We start from the raw sequence: 19,264 nt of genomic DNA, 5'->3' as shown, positions 1-19,264 counted from the left end.
ACTTCAGTGCAATATGTTTGTAAAGATATAAAGAAGAAAAGGCACCCAATAGCATCAAAAAGAAGTTGTGAATCTACTGCCTCTCTCGATCGCAACGTCTCATAATTTTAAGGATAAAAGACACTTACTGTATTTAAGTGCTTTAATTCAACACTAATCCTTCTGCTTTTCATTTAAAATAAAAACTGAGAATAAATGAGAAGAGGTTTTATTGTCACTTTTGTTTTAAGTTTATTTTCATTGCATTGTATTTCAGAACTGGTTTGGTTTGATTCACACCCACAGGTTGTTTGGCTTAAAGTCAAATTAATTTCAATGTAATTATTCCAACATGTATTTCAGTTATTATCATTATTAGAGTCAAACATATATTATTATCTTAAACTGGTTTAGGAAGCAATGCAGACTACTTTGGGTCTGACCAGACATCTTAAGAATGATTTTTTCATTCTTCTTCAGTTTTTTTATTCATTAATGATTGTAGCATCCTGTTAATAGAAGCTCACCACAAACTCTACACCAGTCAGTGTTAGGCATATACTTAATTAGCACAAGGCAGTTCAGCCATATAATAGCTTTGATTTTGACATATTTGGACATAATGCAGATGCATGATATGATTAACGATTATTTCCAATGAATGAAGAAAATGATCAAAAGTACAGGCAAATGGTATCCAGGTGGGACACACACTGACAAACACACGAAATACTACTGATATGAACAATTTAGCAGTACTACACAGTAGATACCAAGTGAATAAGCTTCTTTATTCTGTCTGTAGACATAACCATCCTAATGCATTCTGCCTTTACATTTAATCATTACTGAACTATATCTCTATTCGATAAAAAACTATTAATAATCTGTTAATGGTGGGAATTTTCTTCACATCAATTTCCCTGGTACCCAGAGTACTTGAAACAAAATTATAGTGTTTTTTGATTCTCTGTTATCCCATCTAAAATCACATTTACAGTTTTTTCAATTTCGCTTTGTCCACAGGAAAGGATTGTACAAAAATATTTACTGTAATTTGTTGCAGTAATTCTTAACTTAAAAAAAGCAAAAGGTGATATTGTAAAACTGAGTATATGATTTTGCCATTGTGGCAATTAGGTTGTGTGTTGTGTGATTAAATACCAATCACTATATGAACATATTGTGAAATCTTTGGTCACAGCATGGCGCCTCAAACTCATCTTCAGTATTTTCCATGTTGTCATTGTCACCATCAGATCAGCTGAGGAAAAACACAGACCACAGTTTTAATAGAGGGAAGTCAGGTTAATGAATGACCATGCATATGACGATCAAAGATGTGTAATAAAGATGGGCGTTGCCTGCTGCTACTCACATTAGTGTTTATGCCTCAGACTCATTGGACATCACGTCAGCAGTGCTCCTTAGAAGCCATCGGTTCTTGTGTTGAGCACGTCCGAAACCCTCATCGTAATTCCCTTTTCTTCTGAACAGTTGTTTGTAGTGAAATATGCAGTAGAATTCCCCGGATAAAGGTGCATAATTGTACATGCTACAAATTAGCAGAATTTGTCAAAGGTTATTTCAACGACCACATTTGGTAAGAGGCAGTCAGAGTACTTTTGTCATTGCAGTAGCTGTGTGGCACATTTAGAGTTTACTACGAATTACAAACTACAACTTTTTTATTTAACCATGTGTATTTCATTTTGTAAACTGACTTACAAAAGTTGTCATATCCCTAAACCTCTTGGCTAGTGGTTCCCAAATATTTTCTGTCATGATTTTTACTTGTCATAGCAGGAAAAGCACAGGTGTAATTACTAATATCATGATGACTTGGTTCCAGCGATGACAGTACTGCAATGCAAAGCAGCATTTACCAACATCACTTGTTACACTTGTGTTTTACAACTCAAAATATCTGTTGTGAAAAAAGGTCTGTTCAGCTTCAATTTTGATATTTGTCTCCCAGTTATATGGCAACGCAGTTTGGGAACCATTGCTCCAAAGACGTATAAATCATTTTTAGTCTGTTAAAAGTATGGCCTCTGTTGATCATTTAACCAGTCAATCAATTAATCAATGAAAAATGTAATAAATTAAAGAATATATTTGTCATGCATGAAGTTTATCATAGTTATTGGCCTGAATGTAAGATAATATAAGAATAGATGTTTGAAAAAATTGGGTTGTATTATATTCTGTCACAGTGGATGCTCTTGAAAAGGATGCAGCCAGGACCAAGTTTATTAAACAAACATAAAAAATCTGTACGCTGCTGTATGTTTTTCTTATCAATTTTTGACATGTCTATATTTTATATTTACATATAAAATATTAACATAATTACGGGCTTTGGGATGGATATATATATGTCCATAATATACAGTATATGTCCACAGTATAAGCATATATTTGTACATATATTAAAAAAAAATATTTTTTGATGGATTTTTATATAGTATTATATATTGCAGCTATATGTTAACAATGTATTTTAATCTACATATGCAAGTTTATGAAAACAGCAAAATGTCTGTATGCTTACTTTTTTTTATCGTTAATCAATTTAAATATCAGCAGCTAAGAACACCGGCATTCGTGCTGACTCTTGGAAAAGTTTATGCATTACACATTTATACAAATACATATATGCTATGAATAAATAATTGTATATTTGACATATATAGCAATAACTGTATTACACACACATAAACACACATATTTGTATGGGCTACACATATGAGTCAATTGTTCCAATTTCTAGTGGGCTTCCTATGTAGTTTGTGCATATATGTACATATATGTTTTACTTCATATGTACATATTTCATATATGGAAATTCAATATATGTTTATACCTGTGTATTTATGTAAGTGTCCTGTCTAAACAACAGAAGTCTGACCAGTTGCTAACCTAAGCACTGCTACAGTGAAGCAGGACGTCAGCTAGCCTCTGTTTGCACTACTCATGTACAGTATATGTTTTAACTGCTGCATGCTAAAGATGTTTAACCTGTTCCCCAAGTTGCAACAATTTTCATCAGTCTAAACAAAGATGGTAGCTGTAAATGATTCTGCCTCAGTTTGTCTAACCTGGACCAAAATTAAAATGATTTATTATCATATTGTCATGTTTGTCAACATTAATGTGACAGTCTATTATTTCATATTTCGTATTTTAAATAACCATATCTTATATAATCTTAATATGATAATGCATTTAAATGTGTTAAAAATGGAATATTGCTCTTATTTTACATATGTAAGTAGTGTTTCTATACAAACAGCTGTGGTCAGCTCACAGTTAGCGCTATCTTATATTCAGGCCAATGCAAGTTTATCAATATTAAAGTAATAAAAGTAACTAACTTGTTTTGGCACAGACAAGAAGTCAGTATTGGAAATCACTGATCAATGTTGCAGGTGATTTGTCTATAAAAAGTAATTCAGTATCTCACCTTAATTGTTTCTTGCACTGTTTACAACAAAAGCAGGTTTTGTGAAAAATGTATTTGTCAGCAGTGATTTTTTCCATGGGATAAACCGGCTTCACGCACGCTGAACACATCTCTCGACAAGCTGGTTGAAACTGACGAGAGAAATGAGACTGAGCTTGATTAAAAGAAAAAGACTTACATTAACTATTAATAATAACAAACACATAAGTGAAAACCAATAACACATCTTTAATTCCAAATGAAAATCAAGAACAGTCAAGAGTATGATCTACAATTAAATCCTTAAGATAGATAAGAAAATCTTAAACCAATAACCTCTTATAAATAAACAAACAAACAAACAATAATAACCAACATAATTCATATATTTGTGAGTAAAATTATGTACACAACTTTGTCATAAAATATATGAAAACACTGAGCTAACAGGTGACAAACTGCACCTGTATATGAATGATTTAAGGTTTCTGATTGACTGGCAGCCGAACTTCTGGGTACTTGGTGACCTGGTACGTAGCTGGACTGGTCTGACCTGTGGATGTTGTAGTTTCTGGCTGAGCAGTGACAACAGTGGAGGTTTTAGAAGAGTAAAACCGGTTTCCTAAGTTATCAGTCCTCTCATAGTTCTCTGTGACTGTTTTGGTGCCCGTGATACTGTTCCCATCACGGTCAGTCTGCACCTCGAGTACACTGAGCTCTCGTTTAGGGCTGTGGGAGGATTGCTTTTGACCTCCTTTTCTGGGGTCCCTTTTTCTGATTTGAGCAGGGCTGTTGCATGTCAGTGTTTTAGTGGTCCGGAATGTCTCCTCTGTCTTTGTGCTGTGTTGACATGTTGGGCAGATTGTGGTCTCTGGTGGTAGCACCTCTGTTTTATCTGCTTTTCTAGCAGCTGACTGGATGGAGATAAAGGCAGGCGAAGATGGAGGACTTGCTCGTTGTTTTGCAGAGGCCACTTTAATGTTTGTGCTCTGGCTAACTGGCAGAGCTGTGTTTCCTTGTGCTGTAGGGCTTTCCTGTGTCTGCGGTGATTTCATTCTGCTTGACCCGATGCTTATTTTGCTGATATTACCAGATGATGGGGATCGTTGCCCTGTCCCTAATGACTCTTTGAACAGACATGATAACCCAGCAATATCTGAGTCAGACTTTAAGGTAGAGACAGAATAAAGAGCCTTCTTTATGGCGTCCTCTATGTCCATGAGTCTAGCTAAAGTCTGTTCTTTAAGATTCATGATTTCCTCACTGGCTCGCTCAAGATCTCCAAAAACATGTGCCATTGAGGACTTGCTTTCAGTGTTGCCTCTTGTTAATGGCAGCCTCTCTTCTTTGTTTTCTGCTTTTGCCTTTTTTTGTTTCCTTTTGTCAGAGCTGACAACCCAGTCAGGAACGTTCTCGAAGACTCCCCTCAGGGATCTTACGTCGACCTCGCTCGTGTCCTTTTCAATTTCTTCAACTCGACTGAGAATGTTCTGCAGTTCCTCCTGCTTTCGCAGGTTGTCAAAAATTTCCCTGGCTGTTGTTATGTTCCCTCTCATGATCTCATCCATGTGAACTGACAGCCGCTGTCGGCGTTCGTCCTCTGTCTCGGCTCGTCCTTTCTTTTCCCTCATCTCAACTTTGCTTTCTTGTTTGCTGTCTTTCCCATGCTTGTCTTTGCTGTCAGCAGTTTGCCCACGTGTGTTTGGATTATTGCACGTTGGACCAGTTAGAGTTTGTTGTGGTTCCCCATCCACACATGGAAGAGCTGAGGAATTATCCCTAGACACGTGTTTTTGGTTTTTGTTGTGAGCATGGGCCAGTTTTACTCTTTTTGGCTTTGCAGGAGAATTCTTTGCCTTTTTACCTCCAAATTTCTTACAAGCTTCATGAAAATCTACATGGCTTTCATCTGTTTCATTCATATTATCTTTGATTGGGAAATCCTGTGGGCTTTTCTCTTCAGCTGTGGCGTTTATCTCCTGTTGTTGCTTAATGGTATTCTTATCTGTGTTATCACTTTCCAAGATAACAGCTGAACCTTGGATTTGATGCCTTACTTTAATTTCCTGAGACGTCTGTGTAGCTTCATCAAAAAGCTTATTTCTTTGATGATCCACTGAATCACTATGTGACATCGGTCTCATTGGCAGTGGTTGGGGAACTGTTTCTTTGGGTCTCACAGTATTAGTTTGTGGTGCCTCTGGATTATTTGTGTTGGCTGATTCAGTGTCTCTTTCTTTCACTTTTAGATGCTCAGGTTTAGGTGGAAGGGCTGGTTTTGGACCAACAGGTCTTTTGCTTTTCTCTGTGGCAGCTCTTTTAGTTGATTTATTTAGGGTTTCACTTTGGCTTTGGGGCTGTGCATTCACTGCAGTCACTTGTTCTTCGGGGACCTCTTGTCTCAGTTGTGCTTGAGTTGATTTAGGTTCAGACACAGGGCAAAACTTCTCCTTAGTGGGCTTTTGAACAGACACTGCATCCACATTTTGTGATCTTTCTGTGTGAGGTTTGGATGAGTTTCTGTATATCATAGCTGCTCTGAAATCTCCTTTACTGACATTGATGTTGGATCTCTCCAGGGAGTCCAAAGCTGCTTGAAGTTTACCCTGAAAAACAACTTCCTCATCCTCTTGCTGTGTAGCAGATGTTTCTGGACTCTGTGCAGACACCAAAGCAGCTTGAAAGTGTTGTTTCGAGACAACCTCTGTGCCTTTTTGACACTTTCTTATGCATGTCTCAGTAGTTTGTACTTCTTCAGAGTTAGTGTCTATACAGCGTGTGTCTGTAGTCTCATTTTGGGGGGGTGATTTATGTTCTGAGGTGATATTGGAGGCAGATGGGATTTTATGACACCTTGGCTCAGTGCACAAGTCCTCTTTTTGGCTCTCATTTTGTCGAGGTAATTCTGCCTTTGTTCTTGAATTCTTGACATCACCTGCTGTAACTGAGACATCGGGTTCCTTGGAAGATTCCTGAACAAGGAATTTCAGTTTTTCTTGTGATGACTGATGCAAAGATTTGGCTTTGGTTGTTGCCTGTTGGAGGCTATGAATCGCAGTTTGGAGGTTAGAGATCTCAACGTCATCCACCACCTCGACTCGTTCAGCCTGGTGGATCCTGCCAACATCCCATGTATCAAGGTGTAGATATAATCCCTGTGGTGCAGTTGCAGTGTTGCATGCTTCTTCTTGTGTTTGGCCACCACACTCCCTACAAGCATTCTTTGCTTGCCCATGGGAGAAAACCCCAACATTGCATTTTGTAGAGGACTGTTTCTTTTCAGGAGCATTTTGCTTGGGTTGAACTGGTCTTTGGTCCCCAGAGAACATATTTTTCAGTCTCTTTACATCCACTGGGACCCACTCTGCAGTACTGTCCTCTTCTTGATCACCTCTCTGTTCATGATGAACACCTATTTCTTGTCCAGCCACATTTTGATCAAGAGGAAGGTCTTGCTCTTGCACTGTTGGCTCGGCCTGAAGAGTTTTCAAATACTCCAAATCTCCCTTTTCAATACAACTCTTGAACAGTTTTACATTCCCTTTTACTGTGATTTCAGGCCTCAAGGATCCTTGGCAGGTTTGATCTTTAGAAGCTTCTGAGAGGCAGCTTATGGTTGACTTGATAATGCCTTTTCTGAGTTCTTGATTGTCTGGTTTATACACATCACCTCTCTCTAGCTTTGGTTCATCATACTCTGCACCTTGTGGGGGACAGTAACTTTTTACATCATCCTCATCAAAGTAATAGTAGAGGGAGTAAACAATGACTTCAGCATATCTGTCTGCATCCTCCTGGATAATCACTCCTTTCCGCAGAGAGTTATCTTGATTGAGAATATCCTCAACAACCTGAACCACATTGGCAGTTTTAAACTCTGTGTCTTGGTTGATGGTGAAGTGGTGCTGGTGCAAGGGTACAGTCACTACTGTGGCCTCCATGCTTCCTTTGCTACCCTCCTTTAGGTAAATGATCTGAGGCTTTAGGTTTGTCCGTGGCAGCAACTGAAGTATGAAGTTTTGTGCACCACCCTCAGCCACCTCATCATATTTTATCTCAGGCCCACTCTCTGATAGTGAGAATTTTGCCTTTTTGGCTATCATAGTCTCATTTACCTCAATGATTGAGCCATTTGAATGTATGGCGTTGACATGATAAAGGGAATTCAGTGTTTCCTTGATGTTCTCCACCATCGTCTCAATTTCGTCCTTGTTCTGATGCCTGATTTTGTCAAATGGCATTGATTCAAACAAGTGGGCTCTGTTCTTGACATTAGCTATCATATAGTCCTCAGCTGCCCCACTGTCTCCTGCTGGGCTTTGGGAATTTGAGGCATGCACACTGGAATGCTCTCTTTCTATGTTTGTTGGGATAAATGGGTTGTTTTGGAAAAGGTCCGTACTTGTTTTGATTATTTTCCCAACTTCTTCTGGATCTGGAGAGCTCGTAGGCTCACCCTCAAAGACTGTTTCACCAGTAGAAACTTCTTCCCAATCAGAAAAGTCATGGTCGGAGCTTTGGTCAGTGATATTGACCCATTCGTCTTGTTCATTGGGCGGATCTATCAAATCAAGACTTTTGGTACATGTATTGCTTTTGTCTTCGCTGTGTACATTCTCTGTGCTAGACATGTCAAAAACCTGTTTATGTTTTTGGACTACCCCTGTCTGATCCCCAGAAACAGAAACTTTCCCATGGACTTTATTATCTGAATTTAGTGCAGACGTGTTCACAGACTGACTCTCAAACATCCTCCTGGTAGCCTGAACATCTATTCTTTTCATTTCCTCCTCACACTCTCTGTTAGGATCTGGACTAGAACAGAGTGTTTTCTCATCCTCCACAATCCCTTTCTCACTTTCATTACAAGGCCTGTTTTCATGTCTCCCAAATACAGCTGACATTTTACCGACATCGCCTCTTTCTGCTGTTCCCTCTGCTGTGTGCATCTTGGGGGTGTAAGGAGATACTTTGTTGGTCAGGGCACAGTTCTCAAATATCAAACATCTTGAAAGGACCTCTCCCTCATATCCAGTTTCGCCAGCTGTGACCTCAGCCTCTGAGCTCAAAACCTCAGCAAGCTCCTCATCCACAACTTCGTCCAACATCTTCAGCTCAGGGTGCGTGTGCTTCAGGAGCCTTCTCAGCTCACATTTCTGCCGCTGTTGGTGTAGCTTTTCTTTGGACAGTTGGGCCGGCATGGACTGTAGGTAATGTGCTCCATGGATGTTTTCTGGTCCTGGCTGATGTCTGCCAGAAGGAGGTGGAGGGATGTCATCTTTTGTATGTTGGGAGTCTTCAGCCATCTTAGAAGAACAAAGTAGTGTTTTCATCATTGAGTTCTTAGTAACAGAAGTGAGCTATTCAGTGAAACCCATGCTCCAGAGTATGCAGACATGATTACAGCAATGAAAGGGGTACATTACCATCCAGATCATACCAGTATATTTGCTTTCCACACGCCAGGTGTCAGTGGGTTAGATGAGCTCCAAAGCAACCAGCAAATGCAACCACAGTGGCAAATACAGTAAAATGAAATGTAGACTGGAAGGCATCCAATATCTGTTTATTTCTTTCAAAGAAAATTGTTCATCTCTTAGGAAAACAAGCAGTTAGTTATTGAGCTGTATGGGGTATGACAGTGTTGAAGATGTTATTGTTGCAGTGCAAATCAGATGCACATTGTCATGCAGAATATCTAGTAAAATGACACCTTACCTGTTTGACCCTCTTCCCAGATTCAGATGACTGACCTTGTGCCTAGACAGAAACAATATTTTTCAGTTCAGGTTAGCCTGAAATGAGCAATGTTGGCTGACAGAGTCATTAAATGATATGTTGTTACACTTTATAGTGTGTTACATGATACTGAAAAAGATAATAAGCTGCAGTGTGTAGCTATAAATCTACTTCGTAAAATATGTTGCCACAGTGAAGTTTAAAGGTCACAACAAAAACATATTTAGTTATTTGATCTGATAATCATACATCATTTTGTATAAATGCTGAGATAGACTTATCTTACTTAATATGTGTAATAAAATCTTGTAATTTAAATTTTAAGATGAAACTGCTTGAATACATTTGTAGTCTTTTTTGTCATGCTTTATCACAGTGGTTCCCAGCTAGTCCAGCCGCGGGGTCCAGATTGCTCCTTACTCATTAGCCCAAGGTCCAAACAGTTTATATTATTTATATTTATATTCAGTGTCATACTTGGATGTCGCCATGTTGTCGAGCTAGTTTTCTGTCTCTGTCAGGAAGTTATATGCTGGTTACTCACTCTTCAGCAGGAAACAGCACTTCAAAATAAAAGGTCTGTGCTAGAAATTCACTGTACTTCAAAATAAAGTATGTTTTTGAGTCACTTGCGGTCCATTCAGAATGCAAGTTACTTTTGGACCGTGACCTACCAGTTGAGAACCACTGGTCTGTAAGATTTAGCTTTAGCCCAGTGCATATCTTTGAGAGTTAACTTATAAAATAGGGAAATAAAATCCTGGAAGAAAAAAGAGCAGTCCTGTCTCCTAGAAATTACGCTTATATATAACTAATTTGAAACAGCAAATTTCTTTTGAGGGAAACGTAATGCTGAGTTAAGTATGTTTTCTATTAACTTGAGGAGGAAATGTTCATGATTAACGAACCTGGCAAGTTGCATTAATGGTGATACTGAATGTATCAACAAAATGTTCACTAAAAAAACGCATTTTAGTCATTCATAAAATGTTGAAGAAGAACATATTTGAAACTCCAGACAAGTTTTTCTTATAATGTTTCTTGTTAAAATGTAAATAAAACCACAATCTTTTCCTAACCTGGTCCAAAGTACTTTTGTTATCTATATTCCTAAAACAGGAGTCTGGACGCTAATCTGAAGTTGTCGTGCCAGGAGCCTGCACTGTGTACGCCCACCATCCTTCCCAACCACCTCCTTCCAAAGCCTACATGGTACATGGATGTAGTAGAAACATCTCTGATCATAATCCAGGCAGCGATTAGGTTGCCACAAGAACATTATTAAGAAAGCAGTTTAGTAACTTACAATTACATTTCTAGGAGACAGGATTGAAAGGAGAGAACACAGACGTTGTAGACGGGTATTCACCGGTTTTAAAGGGCTGTGTGTCGAATCCTGTGGTGCCACTTTTGACAGATAGAGAGCAGACATAGCTTTGACTGACACGCTCAGTGTCTCCTTGGTTTGGATGAAGGAGCTGTCTCTAAAATCTGCAATTGACCTCCTCTTTTCATCTGCAGAGACATCACACACACCAGTTTGAATGTGTTAAATTGATTCATGACACAAGCTATACTCTGTAGTACTGAGAATAATTGCCTAATCTAAGATGGCTGAGATCCATGTTGATAACGGAATTAAGTACTCGCTGTGTTCAAATGTGCAATTAAATTCTCTGCATGGGATATCAGGGAAAAGACAAAAGTAGCCTGATTTTGTCTCACTTTGTTTACTTGTTAATATCAGCTGTTAAAAAGGCAGCTGGGATCAAAATAAATGCTATATTTGGAGAGTTTCATAACATCACGTGACTGAGAGAAACTGAATTTATACAATTGACTCAGTGGCTTCAGCGTCACATCCATGTCGGCAAACTGTGTGTCAATAGTTTGCAATTCAAGGGTCACTGGTAATAACACTTCCTGAGCTGATATTCAGCAGCTGGCATGTGGTCGAGTTATAAATGTACCACTTGTGGTGGAGAGGGACAGACACCTGACTCCACTGACACAGATACTGAGCGTTAAACGGACAGGCAAGTCACTGCAGCTGCAGTTGACGAAGCATACAAGAGCAAAATAAGCACTGATATCTAGTAAAATTCATTGTAGAACTAAGGATGATAAATTGATAGATCAGTAGCTGCCCCATGAAATGAAATATGAAAGTAGCAGAGGACATTTACATCATAAATTGATGCAGAAAAAACACAAATTGATGCATCGAAATTTACCAGAATGCAGAAAATTAAGTGTTTGATGCTCAAAATTTTCTGATGAAGATCCACCAAACCCCCAACATTAAACAAAACCTACACCTTTGCTTTCTGCTGTCAATTTGGACCGAACTCTTTAGTGTGAGGATTTGGTAAAATTTTGTTGCAACATTTAAGTCAGCCCCTAGTCTCAACTTCCTAATATTTCAAGATTTACATAGCTACAAAAACTATCCATCATAGGTCTTATAAGCTGCCTCAGTATATTCTATTTATTTAAGCTTCATAAGGTTTGAAGTATCTAAGTGCATGTCCAAGCCATATAACTCCTGAGCAGACACACAGATTATTCTCTTTTTGCCCCATTCAAATACAAATCTATACTCACAGAAAATGAACAGCTCCCAGCTCCTTCTGACCTGCCTTTCTTCTTATTCTCTTTCAGTCTTTGTGAGCGAGTCAGGTCTGATTTCCTGTTGCTTTGTGTCTGCTAATGGAGCCTCTGCCACTCTCAGTCGCTCCCCTTCTCTGCCTCATTCCTGCCCCGGTGACAGCTGACCCTTTCACCCTCCTGCACCTATTCCGGACTTGCAGCTCACTGGCTATTTCTGTCCTGTTCTGGAGTGGTTTACTATAGCCGCACCAGGTTGAGTCAATCACAGCTTCTTGCACAGTCACTGTGCTGATATTCATCTCCATTTCACCTCGTCCCTTTCATTCATACCGTCCACAGCTTTGACCTGAGTCATTGGACTCGGAGACAGCTTTCCAAGGCGTGTTTAGCAGGAGCTGGCATCTTGTTTGGGGTTTTTCAGTTGCATGAAGATTTAGACACTGAATTGGGCTGATATTTGCTATTGTGGTAGATCGAAAGCAAAAGATGATTGGGTAATACCTAATTTATAGGTCAGGTATTCCCTGATAATGTCCTTTGATGTTTTATAAATAGATCTATGTAATTTGACACTAATCATAGGCAAATCATGACTTACCCAAATAAATGATTGTTTAAACAATATTAATTTTTGTATGCACACTTAATTTCTTATGTACGTTGAACTGAATGCATTCCAGTCGACACAATACATTTTTTGCAGCTGACCTCCTGTGCACCGACTCTCTATTTGCGATGAATTTCATATAATTATTTGGAAATACAACATTGAGTTGGTGTGTAAAACAATTTTGAAGTCATTTGGCATCATTAGAAAAGTCAATGGTGAATCACTCCTGTCTACTAACACTCTACCATAGTTTAATGTATCCACACATATCCTACTGTAACATCATTTGGGCCAGTGCATATCCTTCGTCCCTGCAAAAATTACTTTTAATCCAAAAGAAATTTATCCAATTGGCAACTGCAGCACATCGTTGGGAATCATCAGCTCCTCTGTTCAAGAAATTAAATCTAAATCTAATATTAACATTTATCAAACAAACAAAACAAGCAGGAGATATTTACCCTCCCTATTACTGCACAACACTTGGACAATATGCTTTGAAATACAGAGGGCCATTACAGTACTTTGAAACAACAGTCATCACTTCACTAAAACCTGTCCATCATTACTCTCATTTAAATCTAATATTACAAAACTCCTGTAGTAGTAGTTAACATATTAGTCATGTTTATGTATCATTTCATTTATGATTATTATACTTTCTTGTTTTGTCTGCTATATTCTCATGTTTAGGAGAGAAATATTATTTGTTAATAGATTTGAAAGTCTGGACGGGAAGTTTTTACCATAAGCCGCTTTGTGTTTCTTACTTCTCCCGCAAAATCCCTATCATTATTTTTAATATACCTGTTTTTAATCACATCTTGTGTGCTTATAAAATTCAAACACTGTCTCAGTTTTCTGTGTAATTAGTACTGAATTACATTTTTGTTTCAATAGAAATTCCAGTCTCTTTTAAACATTTAAAAATATTTTTGTTATTCGACTTCTTTGCTCAGTAGTATCTGAGCTTTTAAAGCATATCAAGGTCTGGAGTAGCCTAAGGGCATGATGCCAGTTTCAGTTTCCTCACAGCCTTGATCAGGGCTGTAGTTAGTCACATCAACTGGTCTTTATCCTTGAAGTGTATCTTTTGTGTTAAGATTTTAAGATTTTTTTTTATGATTGCTATATGTAGTTTATGTTACATTTTATCATGTGTTTATGTTGTGTTTTTAAATTGTTAACTCTCTGTACCGATCAAGTTCCCCTCACTGAACAATAAAAAGTTTCAGTCAAAGTGTTATTGATAGCTACTCAATAGAGGGATGCTTTAGTGATCTCTCTGTCATGTTGAAATACACTTTGAAGATTTATTTCCCAGCTTTATTGGGCAGTAGACAGGAAAACATAATGGTCAAGTCGGCGGTTCATCTCAGTGCACACTTTGATGAAAGTTGTCGGGTACTCACCAGCTAGAGAGGATACCATTGTTTCAAAATCAATACCCCCTATTGTTTTTCTCCTCTCTATCCGGGTCTGATTCACCACCTGGAGAGAGACAAATAAACGGTCACTGCAGCTAAGTAGCCACACGTCTGTCGATGTGACAATATGTATTCTATTTATGGAAGTAGCATGATGGAAATGGCCTGAAATCGGACGTTTAAGCCAATATGAGTGATTGTCTTTACCTTTCGAGTCACATGATCTTTTGCATCAGTTTCAGCATCATCAGCTGGAGCCTCTTCAACGTCTCCGTTAACCACTGGCATGATGTCTGCTTCCCTGTAAGGTGACGTGAAACTCACAGCTCTGACACTGCTCTTCACCGTGTTCTGTGTGGCTGCCTTCGACTCAAACAGAGCCTTCAGGGCCCCGATGGACCCTGCGCTGCTATGAAGGCTCCCCACTGACTTACTGCGGGTCAGATTGGTTTTGTCTCGAGACCGTTCTCTCATCTCATTTCTCCTCATCAGAGACTCCAGAGTTTCTTTACTCTCCAGAAGGGATGGTGTTATCTAACAGTGATACACACAAAAAAACACGATTGCATGCAGCTGTATTAATTATTTTTTCCACACTGAAGATGCTTTGTGTTTGAGTCAGAGGTTACCTCTTTGAACTCCTGCTTTGTCTTTGCTTCAACATTATTTACTGAAGTTTCTTGAATAGATGCGCTTCCCTTCACTGTAGTTTGATACCTGTTATGTATACAAAAGGTTTTTTAATCACAATGCAGTCAGCAGGATAAATGTTGGCATGGTACGTTTCTGAAAACCACAGATTTGTGACATTTGGACATTATCACGTGGCGGATATGTTAAACCTTTATGTTTCCCTGTGTTTCAGTAACCCTCTATGATTATGTTTAGGCACAAGAAACACTTGTTCAGGGTTTGGAAAAGATCACAATGGCTGCTGGAAACACAGTAACACACTGCTAAAATCAACTGGTTTTGTTGTTTGTTGGTCTGCAGTTTGGCAGGTGTCGCACCATGGTGTAATTGTACAAATTTTGAGTTTTTTCAAGTTTCTTTGTTTCATGCTCTGATTAATGTGTGTATGCTCAAACACAAAAAACACTTGTTTATGGTTAGGAAAAGTTCACAATCACTGCTGGAATTGACCAGTTTTGTTGCCTGCTGCTCTGCAGTTTGGCAGCTGTCACGCCTAGGTGTCAGTGTTGAAAACTTTGTATTTCTTTATGTTTCAACAAAGCTGTGGTACATGTATGTATGTTTAGGCACAAAAAATGCTTATCAAGGTTAGGAAAAGATCCCAGTTAATGCTGGAAACACAGTGTTTGCTTACTAAAAAAAAAATCAACCTTTGGTGGAAAAATCACCGCTGGAACTGCTATGACGTTTTGCTGAAATCAGCTGGTTTTGTTTGTTGATCTGCAGGTGTTAATGTTGAAATTTTGTGTTTATTTACATTGCAACAATGCTGTGGTTAATGTGTGTACATGTTTACATCCAGTGGCGCTACTCTACTAGCAACGCGGACTCTGTTGCTGCTGCTTTCTGCCTAGAGGTTGTGTTTTGCTTATGGTGCTCTGTGTAATGTGCAACACATGAGTGGCTGATGTGCAATACTGTTATGTATAGTATACGTTATGTTTGGTTTTTTTTATGGTGTATGCTTTTCATTTCTTCTGGACTACTATTGTAAGGCAGCAACACCTGTGCAGCTCCTGAGTCCAAGACAAATTTCCTTATGGGACAATAAAGTATATCGCACAGCATTGTATCGTATCGTATTGCATTGTATCGTATCGTATCGTACCGTATCGTATTGTATCGTATCGGAGGAGTTAAGAAAGATCACAATCACTGCTGGAAACACAGTGATGGCTTACAAATAAAAAAAACACCTCTGCTGAAAATGCAGTGAGATCTCACAAAAAAATCAACCTGTTTTGCTGTTTGTTTGTTTGTAGCTTGGCAGCTGTCGTGCCAGCCACCATTTCCTCCACCTACCCATGACAAAATCAGCTCATATACACGTAATCAAAGCCATATCACTTTAGAAACATTGACATGATATGATGAAACATAGAAATGTAACATGATTTGCAGAAATGTACAATGCCAATATTTTCATCTGCCAACTGGGCTGTTTAATCATCTACTAACATACAAGTACAGCATGTAGAAGGTTATGGAGGGTTGTACTATTTAGTTGTCACATATGTAGAAAGAGTGAGGAAGATGACGTTTCCCTCACCTTGCAACAAGCTGGGACACAGATGTTGTCTTGTCCCGAAGCCCTGCCTCTGTCCAGGTGGGCTTGTCACATGACGAGGGGACGCTCCTCAGTGACTGGGTGCGCCTCAGGTTACTCTTCCAGTCCATGACCAATCACGTCACAGCAACACAACAGTTTGCAAATAGCTTTATCACCTAATATACATGATGAAAAATCAGTGACATAATCTCCAGTAAGCTTTCTCTACAGTTTTAACCATCATCTTAACACCGACACTAGCGTTTTATCTACTCGTAAAGCTAAACATTTTCCCACTAACTTGTAGAAATGCCAGGTTTTAACAATAATGCAAAGATTATGAGGTTGACGTGCTGTTTAAGAGCAATATAAAAGAGTGCAATAACTACTCGCTGTAGAAATAAGAGCAAGGTTTTGGGATATATATAAAGAAAAGGTGGAGCAGAATCGTTACCTTACAGGCGTCAGTCAGTGTCTGTTCCCTGTCACTATCAGAGACACTTCCGCAGCATCACAAGACCTGCACACGATGTGAAGCATATCCGAGCAAAGTCCTTTTTTCTTCCTCATTGCAACAGACTGTGTAAAATGATCTGTAAAAATGTCGAGAGTAGCAAACAGGATCTAAATCCCCGAACAATCAGTAAGACAGAGCACAGCTGCTGCTTTCATCTGAAACTCAAAATCTCATGTTGTCAAGTCAGAAATAATTTATCCAACATTTCCTTTTACTCAGAAATCGAGCATCTTTTGTTGTTATTGTGTGTTTCGGCTCCTCCGTGAGTCTTCAGGAGAACCCTTGATGGGTCAAACCCCTAAAGCTCAGATGTAATTACTTGATCTTTGAGCAACAACACAGCGTCCATTAAGATAAAATGAGATTAACTTTATTGATCTTGAGGGGAAGTTGGGTCATTACAGCAGCAAAGAGTGGGACAAACACAAGGAACAAGAAATAGAATGTATTGAAAATGAGAGAGTTGTGATTGTGTGCAGTTGTATTGCTTTGGCAGCATTTTGTGTGGCCTGAGTTTTGGGAGCTACTGATTAACACAGACTCTCAGGTTACAGATTTACAGATTTACAGATTTACAATGCAACAAAGGAATATATGAGCGATGTAAAATGTGCAATACTGTCTATCCACTATCATTAATTTACAGTGGAGATGTTCAAAGTGTGCATTGTTGTAGTACTCCTACGCGTACAGGAGATACTGGCAAAATGCTTCCATTATTTTGGAGAAATATGGCTATATTTGTAATTATAATTAAACATTTGTAAACAATTGCATGTGAATAGATTCTTACTGGACAAATGACCAATGGTCCATTGTTTCAGCAGTGATTAAGAAATGGCATGCATCATGTAAACAGTTCAACCATGCAAACAAAGTTGTTGTAATGTTTGCAGTCTTAGACAGTTCCCAAAAAGCCAACACATTCTCACTCCGACCTCACCACATATTGACGTTTTTGTCCTGGCCCACCCACATCAAGATATGATGTGCAAAGTACCCCGGGTGCTTTGGTTGTTGATGGTCTGGGACGCCGTGTCAAGTTCTGCTTGTTACATGCATTGTGTGTTATCAAAGTAAACCTCCATTTTCACAGGAAATGTACAGTTTGCGTACAGTCCCTTTCAAAATAAATGCACTATGTCAGTGCAACACCATGAACTAATGTTTTTTTCCTTCAGCAACAAATGCACATGGTTACGTTTTGCCAACACATGCATGTGTGGATTTAGGCAACAAAAGCATGTGGTTGGGTTTATGAAAAAACAACTGGCTTAACAATCAAATGGGAAGTGAACACCTGCCTCCCGGGTGAAAGTTGGTGGTTTTTTGACCCATCCACCATCTGTCCTGCCTGCTTTAGGACTGTAATAGACTTGCCGCTTGATCGAACGTAAGCGTACACAATGCGCCGTGTCTGTGTATATACTTGCTGGTGGTCTCCACTTGGGGCAGACAACAGAAATATAACCTGGAAATCGGGTAGTGCATGCCGGGTGTTGTAAACAAACATGGATGGCCTTGATATGCTTGATGAGGAAGAAGAACTATGTCACTATGTAACAGCGTGGAAACATCATAGCGATGCGGGTAGTCCTGCACCAGGTCTATCAGCCTCTCTTCAAAGGTTTCCGCCATTGCTCCGACAGCGACTTCATGTTCATTTGCACGAGCGCCTCTAGCGGTCATGTCAATATTGCATCTTGCGTTGAGGTGAGGTGTGCAGCCAACGCATCAAACGAAGCAGATCACGCATGGCAGCCATGATGCGGTCACGTTGTTTGCAGCAAGTATATTACGGCCCTTACTCAGACTTCAGCCGCCTTAACTTTCGTTGTTGTCCCGCTGTGTTTCCCCCTGACGGTCAAGTGCCATTCAATAATAATAGACTGCATGCATTTAATGAGCAAAAACTGTTCAACCATTCATTCATTTTAAGTTGAGCCTATCCCTGCTGACATTGGGTGAGAGGCAGGGTACACCCTGGACAGGTCACCAGACTATCACAGGGCTGACACATAGAGACAGACAACCATTCACACTTACATTCACACTTACGGACAATTTAGAGTCACCAATTAACCTGCATGTCTTTGGACAGTGGGAGGAAGCTGGAGTACCCAGAGAAAACCCACGCTGACACGGGAAGAACGTGCTCCCCCACCCAGGAACCCTCTTGCTCTGAGGCGACAGTGCTGACCACTACTCCACTGTATCAAAAGAAAATAATACTCAATGACAATATAAGATAATAACAAAGATTTTGTGAGACACATGTATCTGTTAAGTATAGCAGTTTACTAATAAATCACAGCTACAAGAAATAAAGAGCAAATCTGGCACACGTTACTGGAAACTGCTTCACCACAAAAATTTGAGGATCCAAAGTGTCATGGTTGGTGCAACCCTCTTTTAAGTCTGTAACCCATTATGAGCGCCTCATTTAAAGTCGCCTGGAAACACCAGTGAAATGGAACAATTATATTTTTACTGCTTCTTTTAAAGGTTCTTAGCTCTTAAATTAGATCTCATCTGGCTGGGGTTAGGTCGTCCTAGACAGCTAGCGAGTAACAAGTGTTGTGGAAATTCATCTCCACCCAGGAATTCCAAGACCTGCCGACCCTCGGGGATCAAGTTAGAGCAGCAGGAAGCTCTGCTCCCTCTTGACCTTGCTGACTACGACACTAACCAGACT

The 19,264-nt window shown here is 39.3% G+C and overlaps 1 protein-coding gene across 5 annotated transcripts; it reads right to left on the bottom strand.

Annotated features, from left to right (window-relative positions):
- Positions 1 to 192: 192 nt before the first annotated feature.
- Positions 193 to 16,826, bottom strand: LOC117264807 (xin actin-binding repeat-containing protein 1). 5 transcript variants are annotated; one of them, XM_078162633.1, is made up of 10 exons: positions 16,507 to 16,808; positions 16,053 to 16,228; positions 14,440 to 14,527; positions 14,018 to 14,344; positions 13,796 to 13,874; positions 10,533 to 10,678; positions 9,143 to 9,184; positions 3,446 to 3,576; positions 1,358 to 1,534; positions 193 to 1,243 (listed from the first exon to the last, which is right to left on the bottom strand). In XM_078162633.1, exons 2-9 carry the CDS (start codon positions 16,178 to 16,180, stop codon positions 1,366 to 1,368), a joined length of 1,110 nt encoding a protein of 369 aa, XP_078018759.1. In that variant the 5' UTR covers positions 16,181 to 16,228; positions 16,507 to 16,808; the 3' UTR covers positions 193 to 1,243; positions 1,358 to 1,365. The 5 variants fall into 5 exon arrangements, with proteins under 5 accessions (XP_078018759.1, XP_033494965.2, XP_033494966.2 ...); XM_033639074.2 differs by lacking the exons at positions 193 to 1,243; positions 1,358 to 1,534; positions 3,446 to 3,576 and adding an exon at positions 3,650 to 8,730 and having other exon boundaries at positions 16,507 to 16,826; XM_033639075.2 differs by lacking the exons at positions 193 to 1,243; positions 1,358 to 1,534; positions 3,446 to 3,576; ... (3 more) ...; positions 16,053 to 16,228; positions 16,507 to 16,808 and adding exons at positions 3,650 to 8,730; positions 11,768 to 13,784.
- Between the last annotated feature and the right edge of the window lie 2,438 nt (positions 16,827 to 19,264).

This window comes from Epinephelus lanceolatus, chromosome 20, assembly GCF_041903045.1.
Source record: "Epinephelus lanceolatus isolate andai-2023 chromosome 20, ASM4190304v1, whole genome shotgun sequence".
Taxonomy (NCBI): domain Eukaryota; kingdom Metazoa; phylum Chordata; class Actinopteri; order Perciformes; family Serranidae; genus Epinephelus; species Epinephelus lanceolatus.
The sequence above is the reverse complement of the archived record's forward strand: the minus strand, read 5'-3'. Positions and strand labels throughout refer to the sequence as shown.